Source organism: Mesoplodon bidens (genome assembly GCF_964165515.1).
Source record: "Mesoplodon bidens genome assembly, chromosome: 14".
Taxonomy (NCBI): domain Eukaryota; kingdom Metazoa; phylum Chordata; class Mammalia; order Artiodactyla; family Ziphiidae; genus Mesoplodon; species Mesoplodon bidens.
Window position 1 is genome coordinate 35,582,795 of NC_138170.1, and position 17,577 is coordinate 35,600,371.

At 37.5% G+C, this 17,577-nt stretch overlaps 2 protein-coding genes across 7 annotated transcripts in view; one reads left to right on the plus strand and one right to left on the minus strand.

The window, feature by feature from the left end:
• Positions 1-9,656, plus strand: part of VPS54 (VPS54 subunit of GARP complex) — a 96,416-nt gene extending 86,760 nt beyond the window's left edge. For all 4 annotated transcript variants that reach the window (XM_081253946.1, XM_081253945.1, XM_081253948.1 and 1 more), the window contains exons 21-23: positions 2,195-2,302; positions 4,224-4,318; positions 8,252-9,656. In XM_081253946.1, the coding sequence (XP_081110072.1) occupies positions 2,195-2,302; positions 4,224-4,318; positions 8,252-8,357 (309 nt within the window). In that variant the 3' untranslated portion in view covers positions 8,358-9,656. The remainder of the gene's footprint in view (positions 1-2,194; positions 2,303-4,223; positions 4,319-8,251) is intronic.
• A 609-nt stretch (positions 9,657-10,265) lies between these two features.
• Positions 10,266-17,577, minus strand: part of UGP2 (UDP-glucose pyrophosphorylase 2) — a 53,064-nt gene continuing 45,752 nt past the window's right edge. For all 3 annotated transcript variants that reach the window (XM_081253950.1, XM_081253951.1, XM_081253949.1), the window contains exons 6-10: positions 17,234-17,531; positions 15,899-16,096; positions 15,107-15,349; positions 11,830-11,934; positions 10,266-10,716 (exon numbers count right to left, since the gene is read on the minus strand). In XM_081253950.1, coding sequence (XP_081110076.1) covers positions 10,609-10,716; positions 11,830-11,934; positions 15,107-15,349; positions 15,899-16,096; positions 17,234-17,531 — 952 coding nt within the window. In that variant the 3' untranslated portion in view covers positions 10,266-10,608. The remainder of the gene's footprint in view (positions 10,717-11,829; positions 11,935-15,106; positions 15,350-15,898; positions 16,097-17,233; positions 17,532-17,577) is intronic.

Below are 17,577 nucleotides of genomic sequence, written 5' to 3' on the forward strand. Positions count from 1 at the left end.
TTACCACAGTGAGATATTACTTCATACCCACTAGGATGCTAAAATAAAAAAGACAATAACAAGTGTTGGTGAGGATATGGAGAAATTGGAACCCTTATATGCTGCTGGGTGGGATTGTAAAGTGGTACAGCCACTGTGGAAAACATTTTGGCATTTCCTCAAAAGGTTGAACATGGAGTTACCATATGATCCAGTAATTCCACTTCTGGGTACATACCCAAGAGAATTGATAACATTTGTCTACACAGAAATCTGTACATGAATGTTCATGGCATTATTATTCATAATAGCCAAAAAGTAGAAATAACCCAAATGTCCATTAATTGCTGATTGGATAAACTATGGTATATTCATGCAATGGAATATCATGCAGCCATAAAAAAGATGAGGTACTGACACATGTTGCAACATGGATGAACCTTGAAAGCATGCTAAGTGAAAGAAGCCAGTCACAAAAAGCCACAGATTGTATGATTCCATTTCTAGAGATTAGTAGTTGCCAGGGGCTGAGGGGAGGGGGGAACGGGGTGTGCCTGCTCATGGGTATGGGGTTCCTCTTGGGGTGATGAAAATGTTTGGGAATTAGTGGTGATGGTTGTATAACTAAGAGTTTACTAAAAAAAGTTAATTGTACACTTTAAAGGGGTGAATTTTATGGTATGTGAATTATATCTTAAAACTGTTATTAATAAAAAAGATAAGGGGATGTTTGATATAACTCTAGGCTGAAGAGAGACAAACCCTTGAGTGGTCACGACTTTGCTTGGTCCAGTCACACGGTGACTTCCACGTGGTTCTGCTGCAGCAGTATATTGGAACTCATCGTTTTAATAAACTATATAAGATTAGTGCATCTAAAATATAATTATTTAGCCCAAATTTGTCTTATAAATGAAAATGATATATAATTTAAGCTGTGAATTCTAAAATGTGTGCTAAAAGATGATTATCTAAATCATATCAGTATACTGTTCCAGATGTAAGAATAGTAAGTGAATTTACCTAATTTAAAATTTTCCATATAGAACATTGAAAAAGTCTTCTCTTTATTATTATTATTATTTTAAATTTATTATTTTTGGCTGTGTTGGGTCTTCATTGCTATGCTCAGGCTTTCTCTAGTTGTGGCGAGCAGGGGCTACTCTTTGTTGCGGTGCGCGGGCTTCTCATTGTGGCGGCTCCTCTTATTGCCGGGCATGGGCTCTAGGCATGCGGGCTTCAGTAGTTGTGGCTCATGGACTCTAGAGCACAGGCTCAGTAGTTGTGGTGCACGGGCTGCTCCATGGCATGTGGGATCTTCCCGGACCAGGGCTCGAACCTGAAAAAGTTCGAGCCTGAAAAAGTCTTCTCTTAACCTTAGGGTAAATATGATTACTATATTGGCCCACCTACAAAGAAAAAGAACATTTTAATTCTACCAGTTATATTGATTTCAGATATGATCATGTTGAACGCATTCTTAGAATCATGTTTAAAAAATAATCTGTTGGGCTTCCCTGGTGGCGCAGTGGTTGAGAGTCCGCCTGCCGATGCAGGGGACATGGGTTCGTGCCCCGGTCCGGGAAGATCCCACATGCCACAGAGCGGCTGGGCCCGTGAGCCATGGCCGCCGGGCCTGCGCGTCCGGAGCCTGTGCTCCGCAACGGGAGAGGCCACAACAGTGAGAGGCCCGCGTACCACAAAAAAACCCCACAAAACAAAACAAACAAACAAACAAAATAATCTGTTAATTTGGAGGACCTACTTTAATGATTCATTATCGTATATTAAACCAGAATAGTAGCTAACATTTTTTGAGTACCTACTTGGTATCAAGCACTGGTTTGAGTTCTTATGAGCCATCTTTTAAAATCCTCACAGCACGCCCTTTGAGATATAGAGAAATATCTCACCCAATATAGAGAAGTAACTCACCCCATCTCACATAGCTAAGAATTTTAGGAGTTGGGATTTGAACCCAAGCAGTCCATCTTAAGAAGGGAAGCCACCTGTGTTCTTAGCCACTAAATTATGCTGGCTCTTTCAAAATAGATTAAGCTTTTTAATGAAAAGTTTTTGAGATTTGCATGAGTAGCACAGATCCCAGTTGAAGAGTTAGATGTGTAGAGGCAGAAAATATATGTTTTAGGGAACAGTGGGGACAATATGCAATCCAGGGGACATGAATATAATTCTCATTATTTTTCCCTGCCAGTATGAAGTGAAAGCTCCCGTTCCTTCTGCCTGTTTCAGGAATATTTGTAAGCAAATGGCAAAAATGCATGAAGCTATATTTGATCTCCTTCCAGAAGAACAAACACAAGTGAGTAGTAATTCCTAAAACTATTATATATAACATAATATGCATGCAAAATTGGAGTGTTTTTATTATGTACTTTTGGCACAGTTAAGCTTAGTTCGTATTCCAGTATGATTATTGTTATTTTTTCCAGTTGTTATATTGACTTGATTTCAAAGTGCTCCTTGCCCTGACAGGCCAGAGCAATCGTAGCTTTGCTGTGTAGTCAGCCATTCTAAAAAGCAGATTTTCATTTGCCCATTGGGTCATCAGAGGTCCCAGATTCTACTGACATCAGTTATTACATTATTAGTTTGAAAATCAGGATTAGCATTTATCAATGAATAGTAGAATATGTTACTCACTGTGATTATAATCCAAATTGGATAGGGGAGGAATTAGTGATGGACTTAATAATGAGATGACATATAAAGTAACTCAATCAATATGCCTTAACATTAATATTTGTTAGATCAGCATAAATGATGTGTAGTAGGCACAGATCAGGAAAAATAGCAAAATGGGTAGTCTTTGGCACCTCTTACTTTTGAAGTATCCACCCTCTGTCTCTACTGTCTTCCCTACACTATTATCAGAGTTCTCTTCACTTTTTGGTGACATTCCTACCCGTGACTTCCCTCGATTCCCTCGCCTAGTACTTTAAAGGTTCCAGTACTTCTTTTTTTTCCAGTCTTCTTTACCCACTTTAGTTTGTTCCCTTTATACCAGGTGATCTCATTCAAGTCTAATTGTAGAATGATATAATGTTATAATTAGTACAAGCCTAGTTGTTACATGACTAATGATCTTAGCTTTCACTGGGATTTTTGCTATTTAGACAAGTTTCTTACCAATATTTCAGTTTGTCTCTAATTGGTTGAGTGCTTGGAAATGGTATTTGGGAGCAGAGAGTAGCTTTTTCAGTGTCTTTTCCCTGCTCTTGCGCCTGCTGGTCTCCTTTCTCATGCCACCTCAGACTTCCATCCTATACTAGCTATTACCATTTTTTCATGCTTCCCTAGGTTTTCATTAATCATACCATCTTTATGATTAAATGTCATCCAGCACCTTTGGGGCTCTCTGAGGACTGAGGAGGAGCCTTGAGATATGGAGCACCCACTAGGGTCTCTTCTTCCTTTCTCAGTCTTCCTAGCCAAGCCATCCTTTTCATTCCACATGTAAGATCCCCCACCTCTGACAGTCTGACCTTCTGGATTTGCCATTTGAGTTCTAATTCTAGAACAAGGCTTAGCCAGGTCCAGGAGTTGGGTATATAGGTATTTCATGTATTTTTATCTGCATCATCATTTAAAGGGAACTCTTGTCAAGCTGGGCACAAATTATAGATTTTATGTCATTATTGTCGCTTGAGTACGAGTAATTCCATAAAACTTTTCCATAGATGACTTTATATATTTTTCCCATGGGAAATACATTTCACAAAATTGTTTCCATAGATTAATTGTATATAATTTCAGGTCAGGCATTTTCCAAAGAAGTATTGCATTAAAAATCTGCATGTGAAGCAATAAAATACTTCCAAGTAATTGGGAAGGATAACAGTAGCCTTGCCTTTACCATTGTGACTTTTTTCTCTATCAAGTTCCTAGTTAATATCGATACATTGCAGAATTCTGTCTCTTTTTATTCTTTTCACCTGTATGGTTGATCCCATTTACACATGCCAGAGGATTTCTACTAAGGGGCAAAAGGCAGTGATAAGTCATATCACTAAAAGAAGTACTACTGAAAAGAGCAAAAAGAGCTTTTATCCAACTGAGAAAAACTATACTGAAATAGCAATTAAATACTTTCAGAGAAGCATTTTAAAAGTATATGCCAAAGCAAAAGGTTTTTTAAATTTTTCTGCAAATAATAGTGATTACTTACTTATGTCTTCTATGTCAATAGACCTTTAAGAAACTGAGTTTTATTTCTTTTCCAGATGTTATTTTTAAGAATTAATGCAAGTTACAAACTCCACTTGAAAAAGCAATTATCTCACTTAAATGTGATAAATGATGGAGGACCTCAAAATGGGTATGTTTTCAACATGTTTTTACCCCATACTCCCATATTGAACTGTTTGATTGGTTTTTATTCATTATGCTGTCCTTTTCCACTATAATCTTGCCAGGGCCTCAGGCTGTAAAATCAGCAAACTTTTGCCTTTTTCCCCTCTGTGGAGGTGATGTATATCTATATCTATATCTATGTCTGTCTATCTGTGTTGAAGTGTTTTATAGATGGTGAATTAGTTAACTGACCTTTTATGTCCATTTTGAGGCAGTGTACATTACTAGCACCTCCTTAAGTCACCCAGTAGTCTTCACCTATCCAGACAGAACTCAAAGTCCTACTTTGTATGACCATGAGAAAGTCACTTAACATCTGTGCCTTATTTATCAAATGAGAACCATAAAATCTGCCTTAATTCCTTCACAGGGTTACAAAAAATAAGTGTATACATATTTTATTGTAAGCCATTGAACAAATTATATGTATTATTGGCAAAATAGATTTAGAATCAGAAAACTTGGGTCAAGTTCTGCCACTTACTAGCTCTATAACTGGGCAAATCACTTACCCTGAGTCTTAATATTCTTAGATTTTAAAATACGGATGATAAAAAGTTCTGTCACAGAATTTTTGTTAAGAGCAATGTAGATAATGGGTTTAAAGATTATACAAAGTGCAAAGCACTGTTCATGTAGGTACACCTTTATATGATTTCTGTAGTGTGTTACCTGTTCCATGGATTTTTAAGAATAGAATATTTTGTTCCCTTTTAAAGGAGTTTCAGGCTTAAGTTTCAAACTTTTAGGAACAAATGTAAAAAACATCTTTTGGAGTCAGAAGTTGGCCCTACCCTTAAAAAGAAAAGAAGTACAGCTGACCCTTGAGCAAGAGGGGGATGGGGTGGGGGTTGGAGGTGCCGGCCCTCCAGCAGTTGACAATCTGAGTGTAACTTAGGGAGCTGGCCCTCCATATACAGGGCTCCTCTGTGTCAACAATTCCACATCCACAGATTCAACCAGCTGCAGATCATGTAATGCTCTAGTATTTACTGTTTTAAAAAATCTGCGTATAAGTGGACCCACGCACTTCAAACCTGTGTTGTTGGAGAGTACAATGAATTGATTTTGCACAAAACTATTTGGAAGCTTCAAACTGCTGAATTTGTCAGCCAGGCTGAATTTAAGAGTTTTATGCAAAAATCTGATTCTCTCTTTTGATTATTACCTGATTCTTCTTTTTTTTTTTAAAGATTTATTTTCAAAAATTTCACAGCCACAGAAAATTTCAAAGACAGTATAACAAATATCAAATACCTCTCAGAAACTATTCATAAAAAGCTAATTAAAGGCCCATTCCACTCATACTTTTCTACTTTTATTCATGTAACTAAATCTCGCAGGTTGGTTTTTCTCAGACCAGTAGTTCTGAAGCATCCAAGTTAATTCAGCACCTATTATTTTCTTTGTTAATAAAGCTATTTGGGGGTTGGTACCACCTTAGAGATCTTCGTTGTCACATACTTTTAAAGACACTAATACTGTGTAAGCCAAACTATGTCTTTGAGTGATCACTTGAAAGAATTCCCTGAAAATTTCTCGTGACTCTAGCCAAAGACATAATAAACTACATGCTTAAAAGGAATTTTTGTTCCTGAAATGGCTCTAAAATTTTACTTTTTTTTCGAGGTGAAATTCACATAACATAAAGTTAACCATTTTATAGTTAACCATTCAGTGGTCCTTAGTGCCTTCGCAGCCGCCACCTGGGTGCAACTGCCAGCTCTGTCTAGTTCCAAACATTTTACTAGCCCAAGAGGAAATCCCAGACCCATTAAGCAGTTGCTCGCTATTCCTTCTTCTCCCCAGTCCTGCACTTTTTCTTTTTAATGTGATTTTTTTCTCTATTTTAAGACACTTTTAAAATAGACATATGAAGAATAATATTTGTATTCCTATTACTTAGATTTGATCATTATTAACATTTGTCATTTTCAGTTGAAAAAAAAATGTTCATTTTTTAAAAAAATGGCATTCCAAATGGAGCTTAAGTACCCCTTGACCCCATCTCCAGTCCTTTTCTCTTTCCTCCAACCCTTAGGCAATGTTTCTAGTAAATCTGGTCTATATCCTTTAAGTCCTTTTCATTTATTGTCTCTTTATCTAAAAAAAATGTGGAGCTGTTTTATGAATTTAATTTACTTACATGGTATATTGTACATATGCTGCTTGCTTTTTTCCACTTGACATTGTTTATGTTGATATATAGAAATTTACTTTTGATTGCTTTATTGCATTCTACCACATCAATCAACCATAATGTTTCCATTTCACCTGGTGATCGATTTTAGGTCATTACTTTCTTCCATTACAATCATGCCACAGTGAAGATCTTTCCTTATACATGTGTAATGGTGTGATCATTTCTTAGGGTATGTACATAGGAGTGGATCACATGTACATTTTCACTCTACTAGGTTTTGCCAGAATGTTCTCCAAAGTGGCTATACCAAGTTTATATTCCCACCTTTATTCCACATCTTGCCAACATTTGCTGTCAGGTTTTTAAAATTGTTGCCAGTCTAATGGGATACAGGGGTATTTTGTTTTGATTTGCATTTCCTAATGTTTATCATCTTTTCACATATTTGTCATTCAGGTGTTCTCATCTGTGACTTTTCCTCTTCATATTCTTCACCAATTTTTTATCTTGGGTATTATCTTTTTCTTGCTGATTTTAGATTTTTGCATATGCCCTCAAACTGATCCTTCATTGGTTATATATATTGCAAATATCTGCTTTTCTTTTACGTTCTTTTATCAAACAAATATTTTCAACTTTGATGTAAAACATAGATTTTCTATGTACTGTCTTGTATAGACTGTAAGTAGTTATTTATTAAACATAACTTGATATTTTAAAATGGAGATTTCTGTGAATTTTGTTTAATTTTTCATGTGGGAGCCTTGCCTCAAGACTGTTCTTTTTTGAGCCATTGCTGTCAGTTTCAGCATACTTACTAATTTAGACTCTTTTTATGGATTTTAAAGCACCTTGACCCAGATGAGTTTCAAAGAAAAATATGGTCCTTATTGAATTCTGCCATGTGACAAAAGCTGAAACATTAAGTACATAAGTAGGAATGTATTTATATATTAGACTCATACATATATTAAGGGTGCTTAAAATACCTTTGCCCCCTTGTGGTCCAGCAATCCAGAACTTACATGCTCTTTAAAGTATCAAAGCTGCATTTCCTCCTTTTACAAACTACTAAATCAAGATCTCCTATTTGATTCTCCATGGGCCAAATCTGTCAACATACACGTCTAATCAGACCAGTCCCTATTTTTTGTGTGTGGAGCTTTGGTATTTATCATCTGAGCATTCTTTACAGGAGTGTTTTTTCAAGGATAGGCATTAATGTGACAGCTAAATACTTGAAGTATAATTCTTACTTTTTGTCAAGTATTGTTACATTGATTGTCAGTAGCAAGTTTTGTATCCAGTAGTACTTAACACATGAGTCCCAGCCTTCATTTAACTTCTTAGGATGGCATTCAGGAAACCTTGTCTGTCTTTACCTTGAGTTCAATAGTCATATACATGTATACTCTATTCTAGTGAGAACTGATCAAAAAAAAAAAGTTTAACTTGTTATTTTTCTCTATTTCATACTGTTCTAAGATAAATTTATTTTATTGGGCAGAATTAATTATGAAACAGTCCAACCTGCATTGGTTTATTCCTTTTCAAAACAACACTGTTGAGAACATTAAATGATCTAACTGACTATATGATAGTAGGAATCATGCTGAGAGAAATATATTGACATTTGGTCCAAATTTTAAATCATAGTCTAGCAGCTAGGATAGGACTCAGATTACTCTGTGAGCATTGCTACTTTATTTGAAAAGAAAACATGAGATTAAAAATAATTTTCTTTCCAATGTTTAGGTTGGTCACAGCAGATGTAGCTTTTTACACTGGAAATCTTCAAGCCTTAAAAGGCCTTAAAGATTTGGACCTAAATATGGCCGAGATCTGGGAACAGAAAAGGTGATGACATACTGGAAAACTGGGTAGTTCATCTTACCATGGGATGTGTATGTTTGTGACGAAAATATGGATGCCTGTGATTCAAGAACTGAACCTGGAACCCAAAGTGAACTGGGGTAAGGGAAGGGGAAAAGGAAAGTATCAGTGTTGGGAAACTGGGATTCACTGGGATCTACAAGGAATGCCATCTGTGTGCTTCCTTCAGTGAGGAGTAACTGATCAGGTGTCTATAATATTTTTCATTCTCTCTGGAAACAGACTCAGGTTTCTTTGGACCAAATCCAAAAGAACACATAGCTGTAACACAGCTGTAGTTGACTAGAATGCTCTGTATACTTTATATTAAAAAATGCTTTGCATTTCTTCCAGTGCAATGAAATTCATATGGTGTCCCACCTTATTTAATGATGGTACAATTTAAAATATTAAAATCTTACTCAACCTCTGTAGAAAGTTTTCTCTATGAAAGTAAAGCTGTTTGAAAAATTATTTTTTTACAAATCTTTCTATAAAAATAAACATCTTTTGATTGCTTGGATTTAGGAATTCAGTTTTTGTTTTAGTGACCAATGTCAAGTTTCAGGCTTTGTGTGTCACATATTTAATCTATCATCACCACTGTATGTCAACTGCGTAAAGCCTTCCAGAATAGTCTAAATACTTGAAAGACTGATCATAAGTAATAATTAAAGAGTAAGATTTTGGTGTTCATTTATGCAACTACTAATTTAAATACTTTTCAGATGTGGTGTATGAAAGCCTGCAGTTTAACAGCTGTATTTTTATAAAAGCATCTATGCAGGGTTGGGGTGTTTTTCCTTTTTATTTCTAGCAGAGGTAAGAATACATTCTCATATATTCTGCCTACTTATCTAAATGTTAAAATGAGAACTCCTCATAACATTGAAGTATGTCCCCTGCCTTGGGTTCTTATTTGTAAGTAACTTTCAATGTGTATTTGAACAAAGACCAGGGAGAAATAGAACTGTTAAAATATAGGCTGCTGTGTTGGGGCCAGAAATATAAGGTGATGAGTAAGTTATTTAAAAAGACTTTTATAACACCTACCTTCAAAATTAGAATCAGCAGCACTCTATAAATGAAAGTGCCTGTGCCTCACTTCATACCAGGAATCTTGCCTAACCCTGTCAGAGTGCCTAACCTTGTGGTGATTATGTACAATGAAATAGTCTTATTTTGTGCTCTTTGGTTTCCTAAGAGGAATTCTCTCCTTTATCATTATTACAGAGGTATGTCATTGGTTCTTAAACTGTCTAAAATAAAGCTGTAAAGAATTACCAGACTTTAAAAGACAACTTTTTTTTTATAGTATACAGTAAACTTACTAAACAGGCAGCTTACTCAAAAACAAGTATGGAAGAATTGGAAGATGTAATTGATTCTTAGAGAAAAGCTGAAATTCAGACTACCAGCAGACCTGATTTGGGTTATTCAAGAACATTTTTCAGTAACAACAAGCAAGCTTCAACAAGTGAAGCTTCAAGGAAAGGGAACTTTTTATAAGGTTATACCCCACCCTGCTATACTAGAGAACAAGGATGTGAAAGAAACGCCCTACCTCTACCCACCCCACCCCCTTCAGCTGGGAAAAGAAACACCACTTTGTTTCAATAAATGGAGAGTCTATGGAGAGCATGGCAGGCATCCCAGCTTTAGAACTGGATGAAAGATATTACATACCTTCAAGTTTAATTCCTGTGGAAATAATGATGTGGTTAAGATTCTTAGAAATGCAAAAACTGGATTTGTTAGGTAACTGGCTAGTGAGTACTTCAATGTTCCAAGAGCAAGTCTTCCAACTGACAGAGTAACTGTTTAGCAAGAGTAAACCATTTTTCTTCACCATTTCATAAAGTTAGCTAGCATTGAAAAGTATAAGTGTACACATGGATTGCTTCACAGCTTTATTTTTAAAACCACAAACAGTTCAAAGTGACCATCACTGAGGCCTCTGTTAAAAGATTTTCTAGCAGAGCTACCCAGTTTTAAGATTAAACAATATTGCACTTTAAGATGAATTTAACTTTCAGGGTCTTCTTCAAAAAGAAAAGTATTGCCTCCACCTGTGCTGTTCACAGACTAAAAGCATACCGCAGAAAACTCAACTTAAAAATTAACACTGCAGGATACAGTAACATAGTAAGTACCTGCCTATTTTATAATCCTACAGAACACTTCATTGTAAGAAACTGTTTTTAACCCATAATTAGTATAAAGTGCACAATATTTTTCATTCAGTGGTCCAAGATACGAAGGTTCCCAGATACAATCTTGTTCTCTAATACTGCTCCAGGTGGGATGTCAATTCGGTCACCATGATTTGCGATGATGATAACCGTTCCCTAAGTGACAGGAAAAACAAAATACAAGAGTATACTTGCAAGTGCAGCTGAAAATGCAATTGATTGTCTTACAATTATCAAGTTTATGTAGAACTTCACTTACAATGGAGTAAGTGTATTTATAAACAATATTACACATGAAAAACAAATAACACATTAAGGAAAACTGTAATGTGTCCTGTCACAATACTGGCGGTAGCTGTGGTACCATCTCTGATAAGGAGGCAAGGAATCTAGCAGTGGGAAGCAGGCCAGCGCCGCAGAATAGCGGGCCCTTTCCAAGAACTACTTACAAGGTCACCAGCATTATCTACCTTCGTAAACTGAAAGGTGCTTGGTTTATATTTACATACAGGTGTGGGTTTTTTTTTTTAAAGAACAGTTCAATGATTTATATTTCATGTCTTAAGTAAAACTGTTTAGATGAAGCAGTATCAGCAATAATTATATATATGTTGTTTTGTTTTTTTCCAAGATCTGTAAGTAGCTTTAATAGGAAGAACACATGAAATCTAGGTATGGAATTTTAAAAAAATATTTGATTAGGAAAAAACTGTTGAATCTTTGGTTCTGAGCTTCAATACTCATACCCATAGTCCTTCCTATTTCTTATGCTAGGCTGGAATGATACTCATCAAAGTACCCAAGCACTACAGTAATGTGAATGAACATCTTCATACTGATAACAACAGATTAACAAGAATAGATTATAATCACTATAAATGAAGCTGTCATTTTTTCTACTTTCACTCAGATTCAAAGTCATCTTTAGTTAACTAATGCTAATTTATCAGTGATTCTATTTTAAATATTGTCAATTTCAATAAAATAGTACCAATTCAATTATTTAATAGTGTTTGCTTTCCATTTGAATGCTATATTCCACAAAATGCCTATACACAACAATTATATTTTAACTATGTTGTATATTTATGGAAAACAGTATTAATACTAAATATTGTAGTAAGCTATTTCATTTTTAAAATGCGTATCTTATAAACAATCTGGTACAAACTAAGAAGTATTCCTTAAAATAAAGGTAAATTTAGGACTAGTAGATGAAACCTGTCTTGTAAAGCTATAAGAACTGTAATTTTCAGCATAACCACACACCTTTAATGAAACATTCTTGCCAAATGTTACATCTCCTGAAACTGTGAGGTGATCCAATTCAAGCATATCTGGTATACTTTCAAATCTCCTCAGATAATCCTGAACCTGAAGGAAAAATGTAAACATAAAAATTGTTTCAAAAATGGGTTAACAGAAAAACAGGGATTAAATTAACAACATAGTTTGCTTGAACTGTAAAACATTCTTTTTATAGCCAAGCTCAGGCCTTCTATGGGAGGAACCCTGTTTATTAAGCACTCACTGTGTGTGCAGTGAGAATTTATATATCCTGTGCAGGAGAGACTAGGAAATATGAACATTGTCCCTACAATCAAGCAATTTACAGTACAGCTGAGTAGATCAGACATTTAAAAAAACAGTAATTAAATAAAAAGATAAACAACCAACATGCTAAGAGCCAGATGAGTGGTTCACATAATCTGGAGTTAGTTGGAAAAAGAGAGATCATCATGGTTCAAAGCAAGCTAGACTGGAGCTGGGTTTTATGGGATGGGTAGGATTGAGAAGAAGGAATATAGTTCAGGAAGAGCAACAGCACAAATTATCATTATAAATGATCACTATCTTTGCCTCTTATTATTTCCTTAGATTTACCAGCACTAGAAATAGTCCTGTATGGCCTTGTTTCGTATTTTGCTGAGAAAAACAGAAGCAACAGGAAAACTTCCACTGGCTTCTACCACCACCACCCACTTGCCCTCTAGCCCATTACTCTGTCCCTCCTAGTACTGGGGTTGGACCATTTCTATTCCAACTTAAGGCTAACTCTTCTTATGGCTACTGCCCGAGGATACTGTCCAGCAATTCCTTCTCCCTCTTCAATGTTCCTTCCCTCTTGATTGTATCAACTCCCATCAATGTATAAGACATGCTATAAACTCTCTCAACTTAAAAAAAAAAACCTGTAGGGCTTCCCTGGTGGCGCAGTGGTTGAGAGTCCGCCTGCCGATGCAGGGGACATGGGTTCGTGCCCCGGTCCGGGAAGATCCCACATGCCGCGGAGCAGCTGGGCCCGTGAGCCATGGCTGCTGGGCCTGCGTGTCCAGAGCCTGTGATCCGCAACGCGAGAGGCCACAACAGTGAGTGGCCGGCGTACCACAAAAAAAAAAAAAAAAAAACTGTAAAATCTTACATCCCTTTCTACCTATAGCTCCATTTTTCTGTTTTTCTTTAAAGCAAAACTCTTGAGTAAGTTTTCTACACTCCTATCTCCAATTTCTCTTCTATTCTCTTTTAAATCCATTCCAGTCAGGCTCCAAAACCTCTCAACTGTTATATCTAATGGTAAGTTCTCATTCATCTTACTTGAATCGGCAGCAGCACTTGACTACAAATGATTAGTCCCTCTTTTCTTGAAACATTTTCTTCATTTGGCTTTCAGGCCACACACATTCATGGTTTTCTGCCCAGTTCTTCATCTGCAACTCCTCAGTCATCTTTGCTGCTTTCTCCACCTCATCCCCACCCTCTAAGCCTTACAGTCCCGCAAGGCTCAGTTCTTGGACTCCCCGCCCCCCTTTCACTCCCTAGGTGATCCTTATCTCATGGCTTTAATTACCAGCTATAAAGTGACAAACCCAAATTTACCTCTTTTCTAGATCTCTCCTCCACACTCATACACTCAGCTTCTCCATTTGAAGGTCCAAGTACAGTATCTCCAAAATTTAACTCCCCATTCTGCTCCCCCTAAACCTACTCTACCCAAGCCTTCTTGTGTGTCAGTAAATGGCAATTCCATGTTTCCAGTTGCACAGGCCAAAAACCTTAGAGCTATCCTTACCGTTCTCTCTTCTCTCACCCTCCTGCCTAATCCAACAGCAAGTTGTAGGTACAACTTTCAAAATATAATATCAACATTTTTCACTATTTCCCCTGCAACCACCCCTGGTCCAAGCCAGGATTCCAGCAACAGCTTATTCCCTGGTTTCCCTGATTCTACCCTTGCCCACCAGATTGGTCAGCTTGAACCCTCAGCTCATATTCTCCAATGGCTTCTCATCCCCCAGAAGAAAAAAAAAAAAAAGCCACACTCCCCCAATATTCAATTACAAGGTTCTACACAATCCGGCCTGTTATCTCTCTGACCAACTATCTCCCACCGCCATCCCTCACTTGCTCACTGTGCTCTAGTGTCCGTAAGACATGTTCTTCCTCAGAGCAAGTAGCCATTGCCCACTCAGCCCTGTTCTCAAATTGAGGCAGCTAAAGTTCTTATCTCCTGCAGGGTATGGAAGAGGCTAGAAAGAGTAGGAAGAGAAGATAAGGCTAGGTGGAAAATGATTAGCAATCTTACTTCAGGATGTGGGCAGATGGTGGGTCCTTGTAGCACCAGGATTTTCCCAGCCCAACCAGGCAGATGAGGGAGGCACGAAAGACCAGGGAGACTTCTAAAATGCCTGATGCTATCTTGGAAATTCTAGCCCAGCCATAAGACCCAGAATCATAGCCCCGGATATATAAGGGCAAGTACGCACATCCGCACCAGGTGACACTAAACCACAACCAGGACTAGAATAGACTTGGATAGCATAGCAGGACTCTACATGCCAGCCACAAAAGCTCACCCTGTCACTTCATTAACCTCACAGCATTTTATGTGATTAAATTATTTGGATTCCACTTATCATGTTAGGGTCGGTTTTACTATACTTGCTATTCCTCCTGCCTAGGATGCTTTTTGCCCCAGATACCTGCATGGCGTACTCAATTTCTCAGTGAGGCCCTCTGGCCACCCAATGTAAAATGACACCACCACTGCCACACCCACACATTCCCTACTCCTGCTTTATTTAGCATTTTCCATCATTTAGCATACTATACATTTGTCTTACTTGCTTATTATCATCCTTCCCCACTAGAATATCCAGGAAGGCAAAGATTTTAGTCTGTTTCATTTACTGCTAAATACCTGGCACCTAGAACACTGCCTTACACACGGTAGAGGCTCAATACATTTTGTGAAACTAGAATTAACATTCTCTCACTGATGGAAACAGTAATGGTCTTAGACGAGACATAAGATAAAATGTCTTGAAATGTAAACATTCTTTTCTACTCTATAGCAGTTGGTTAAAAAATGAGTTACATTTTCACCTTCTATGATTGACTTCCTTTGAAAGACAATAGAGATGGAGGAATACAATAGATCAGCAGCAAAGACTGTAATTAGACTCCAATTCACATGTGTATCATATCTTTATAATTACACATTTAAGAAATACAAATCTACATGTATATCATCTTTATAATTACGTACCTTTGTAAAAGAACTGCCTAATTTAACCAAGGGCACTGTAGGAAATTCCCGCTTTTCACTCATTGTGAGAGATCCTGCATTAAGGCTATAGAGGTTTGACATCACAAGCAAGAGATCTGATGTGGTTTTGACAGGCAGAAAACGGCTCCTAGGAACATTAATACCTAGAGAGTTCTCAAAACTTTTAATGGCAGCCCCTACTGCAGTTTCCAACTGAATGACATTCAGGCCTCCATCCAAAGTCTATAAGAAAGGGAGCAGGAGAGAGAAACAGAGGTTTCAGCAACTTAGTTCCACATGGGCTAGTTAATACTTGGGGAGTGGTTTCAGAGGTCCATTGAAGGAAACAGGATTTTGAGAACTGACATTTCTCAAGCATCTACCATACGCCAGGTGCTTATATATATGTGATCTTTTTCAGCTTCATAACTCTTCTCGGTAACATTTCTATTTTATGAGAAAGAACCGAAGGTTCAGAAAACCCACACAGATGCCTGTGACCAAAAGGCCTATCAGTACCAGAGCAACAGGACTGAGGTGGGCCCTGTACTTTTGGGCCCAGTGCTCTTGCCACTACCACAGCCCAGCGTCAAGTAAGGGCACCATGGCTCGCCTGGCACACTAAAGGGATGGGTGTCAACTCTGAAAGACAGGGCCAGGAACTGAAGAAACTAACTAGGCGAAAAGCAGTAACCCATGGAATAGATGGGCCAGAGGGAGTGGGCAGTGGGTCTGTGTGTAGCATGCTGTGATCGGAACCAGGGAGCCTGATGGCCTGCAACTTTGGCTTACCTTTGGATTTACAATGATTTCCATGTCAATAGCATTCTGCTCCTGCAGTCTTTTAACTGCTGCAAGAGAGATCCATAGGTTGTTTGTATTAAATATTTTGAATTTTGATACAGATTTGAACTCATCAACATGTGCTTTTGGCACTTGAGCAATTTCCACCAGTCTCAATTTGCCTTCATACTGAGTGAGTGTCCCACCCTAGAAAGGCAGAGAAGAGTGAGTGCCTCCACATCTCTCCCAATTACAGCCATACTACATTGTTTACAGACTACGAACGATATAGAAAAGACACTCATGACAAAATCCCCCAGAAATAAAAAGCATTGGCAGTGATTCGATCTGTGATACAAAGCAACACGTGTATTAAAATAGAACCAAAGAAAATAATTCAGGTTGTCTATCATACTGTATACATGCCCTCTTGTCCACAATAAAAGCCCTGGGAGTACATCAGAGTCTTGCTCACTTTCCAAAGAACTCCTTTAAGAACAGACATTCCTTATTCTCAAACCACCGACCATTACCAAACAACCGATCCTACCACCTCACAACCCTGCTCTGACTACCTCTAAGATAAGGGGAGTAAAGTCAAGACAGGCACAAGTGGAGGGGAAGGTACCTCTGAGTGGCCTTAGCCTAGAGGCCATGGCAGTGTGGGAAGAGGGAAGGGACGTCTACTCATGTGTGAGGGGGTCATTTGCAAGAGGCATAGAACCCAGCCCCGGGACCAACCATATTAGTATTCACACATTGCCCACTTTTCTTACTCCCTGAGGGTAAGGAGAAAACCTTGTGTACCATTCCATCAAAGGCCAAGTGTCATCACCACTAAACATGCAAAGTGAAAAAAACAAATTTTTGCTTTGTATCAAACTGCTTTTGTTTTTTTTTTACAACAACAGATATTACAGTGATAAAAGAATATACAGAGAGAAATACATACTGTAGAAATAGAAAAAGTAAATTTTCATTAAAGGAATAATTAAATAAAAAACACTTAAGCACCAAACTAGAAGAATATTAATGGTTTGAACAAAGTTACTGAAAGTGTTTTCACATATGTTTCAGATTATCCTATAAATATATGTGGAGCTGTTTTCAGTTAAAATTGCCCATACAGATTTTTCAAAAAGTAAAGATGATTTTACTACTATTAAACCTGGATTTATATACACACTGTTATATCAGATGGAACTTAGGGTACTCTAGAGTACTATCCCACTCTAGCTTACAATGATGTTATCAAGTTTCTAAACACAGAAACTTTCCAATAAAAAGTTTGAACTATGAAATGTGAAGATGTGAATCCCCAAACTGCTTCCTCTCAGTATTTACCTTTACATCTGCACGTGTTTTATTTGTGACTTCCATGACAAATTCACAAGGTTTTCCATTGGGTGGGTTCATTAGATGATTAAGAATATAAAGATCCACGGTGGCACCCAGATTATCTATGTTGGACACAAAAATATACTCTTTGCCTTCTCCTATAAAGGTATCGAGCAAACCAGAGTTGTAGAAACTGGCGTAAATATCTCCATGACCCGGAGGGTACCAGGCTTCTGTATTTTCCCCTGAGAATGATACATTCTTTGCTACAGGTAGTAAAGATTCTTTATTAATCCTCGGGTACCTTAAAAAGAAAAAGTTCTTTTTCAGTATCAATTCTTTAGAGCATT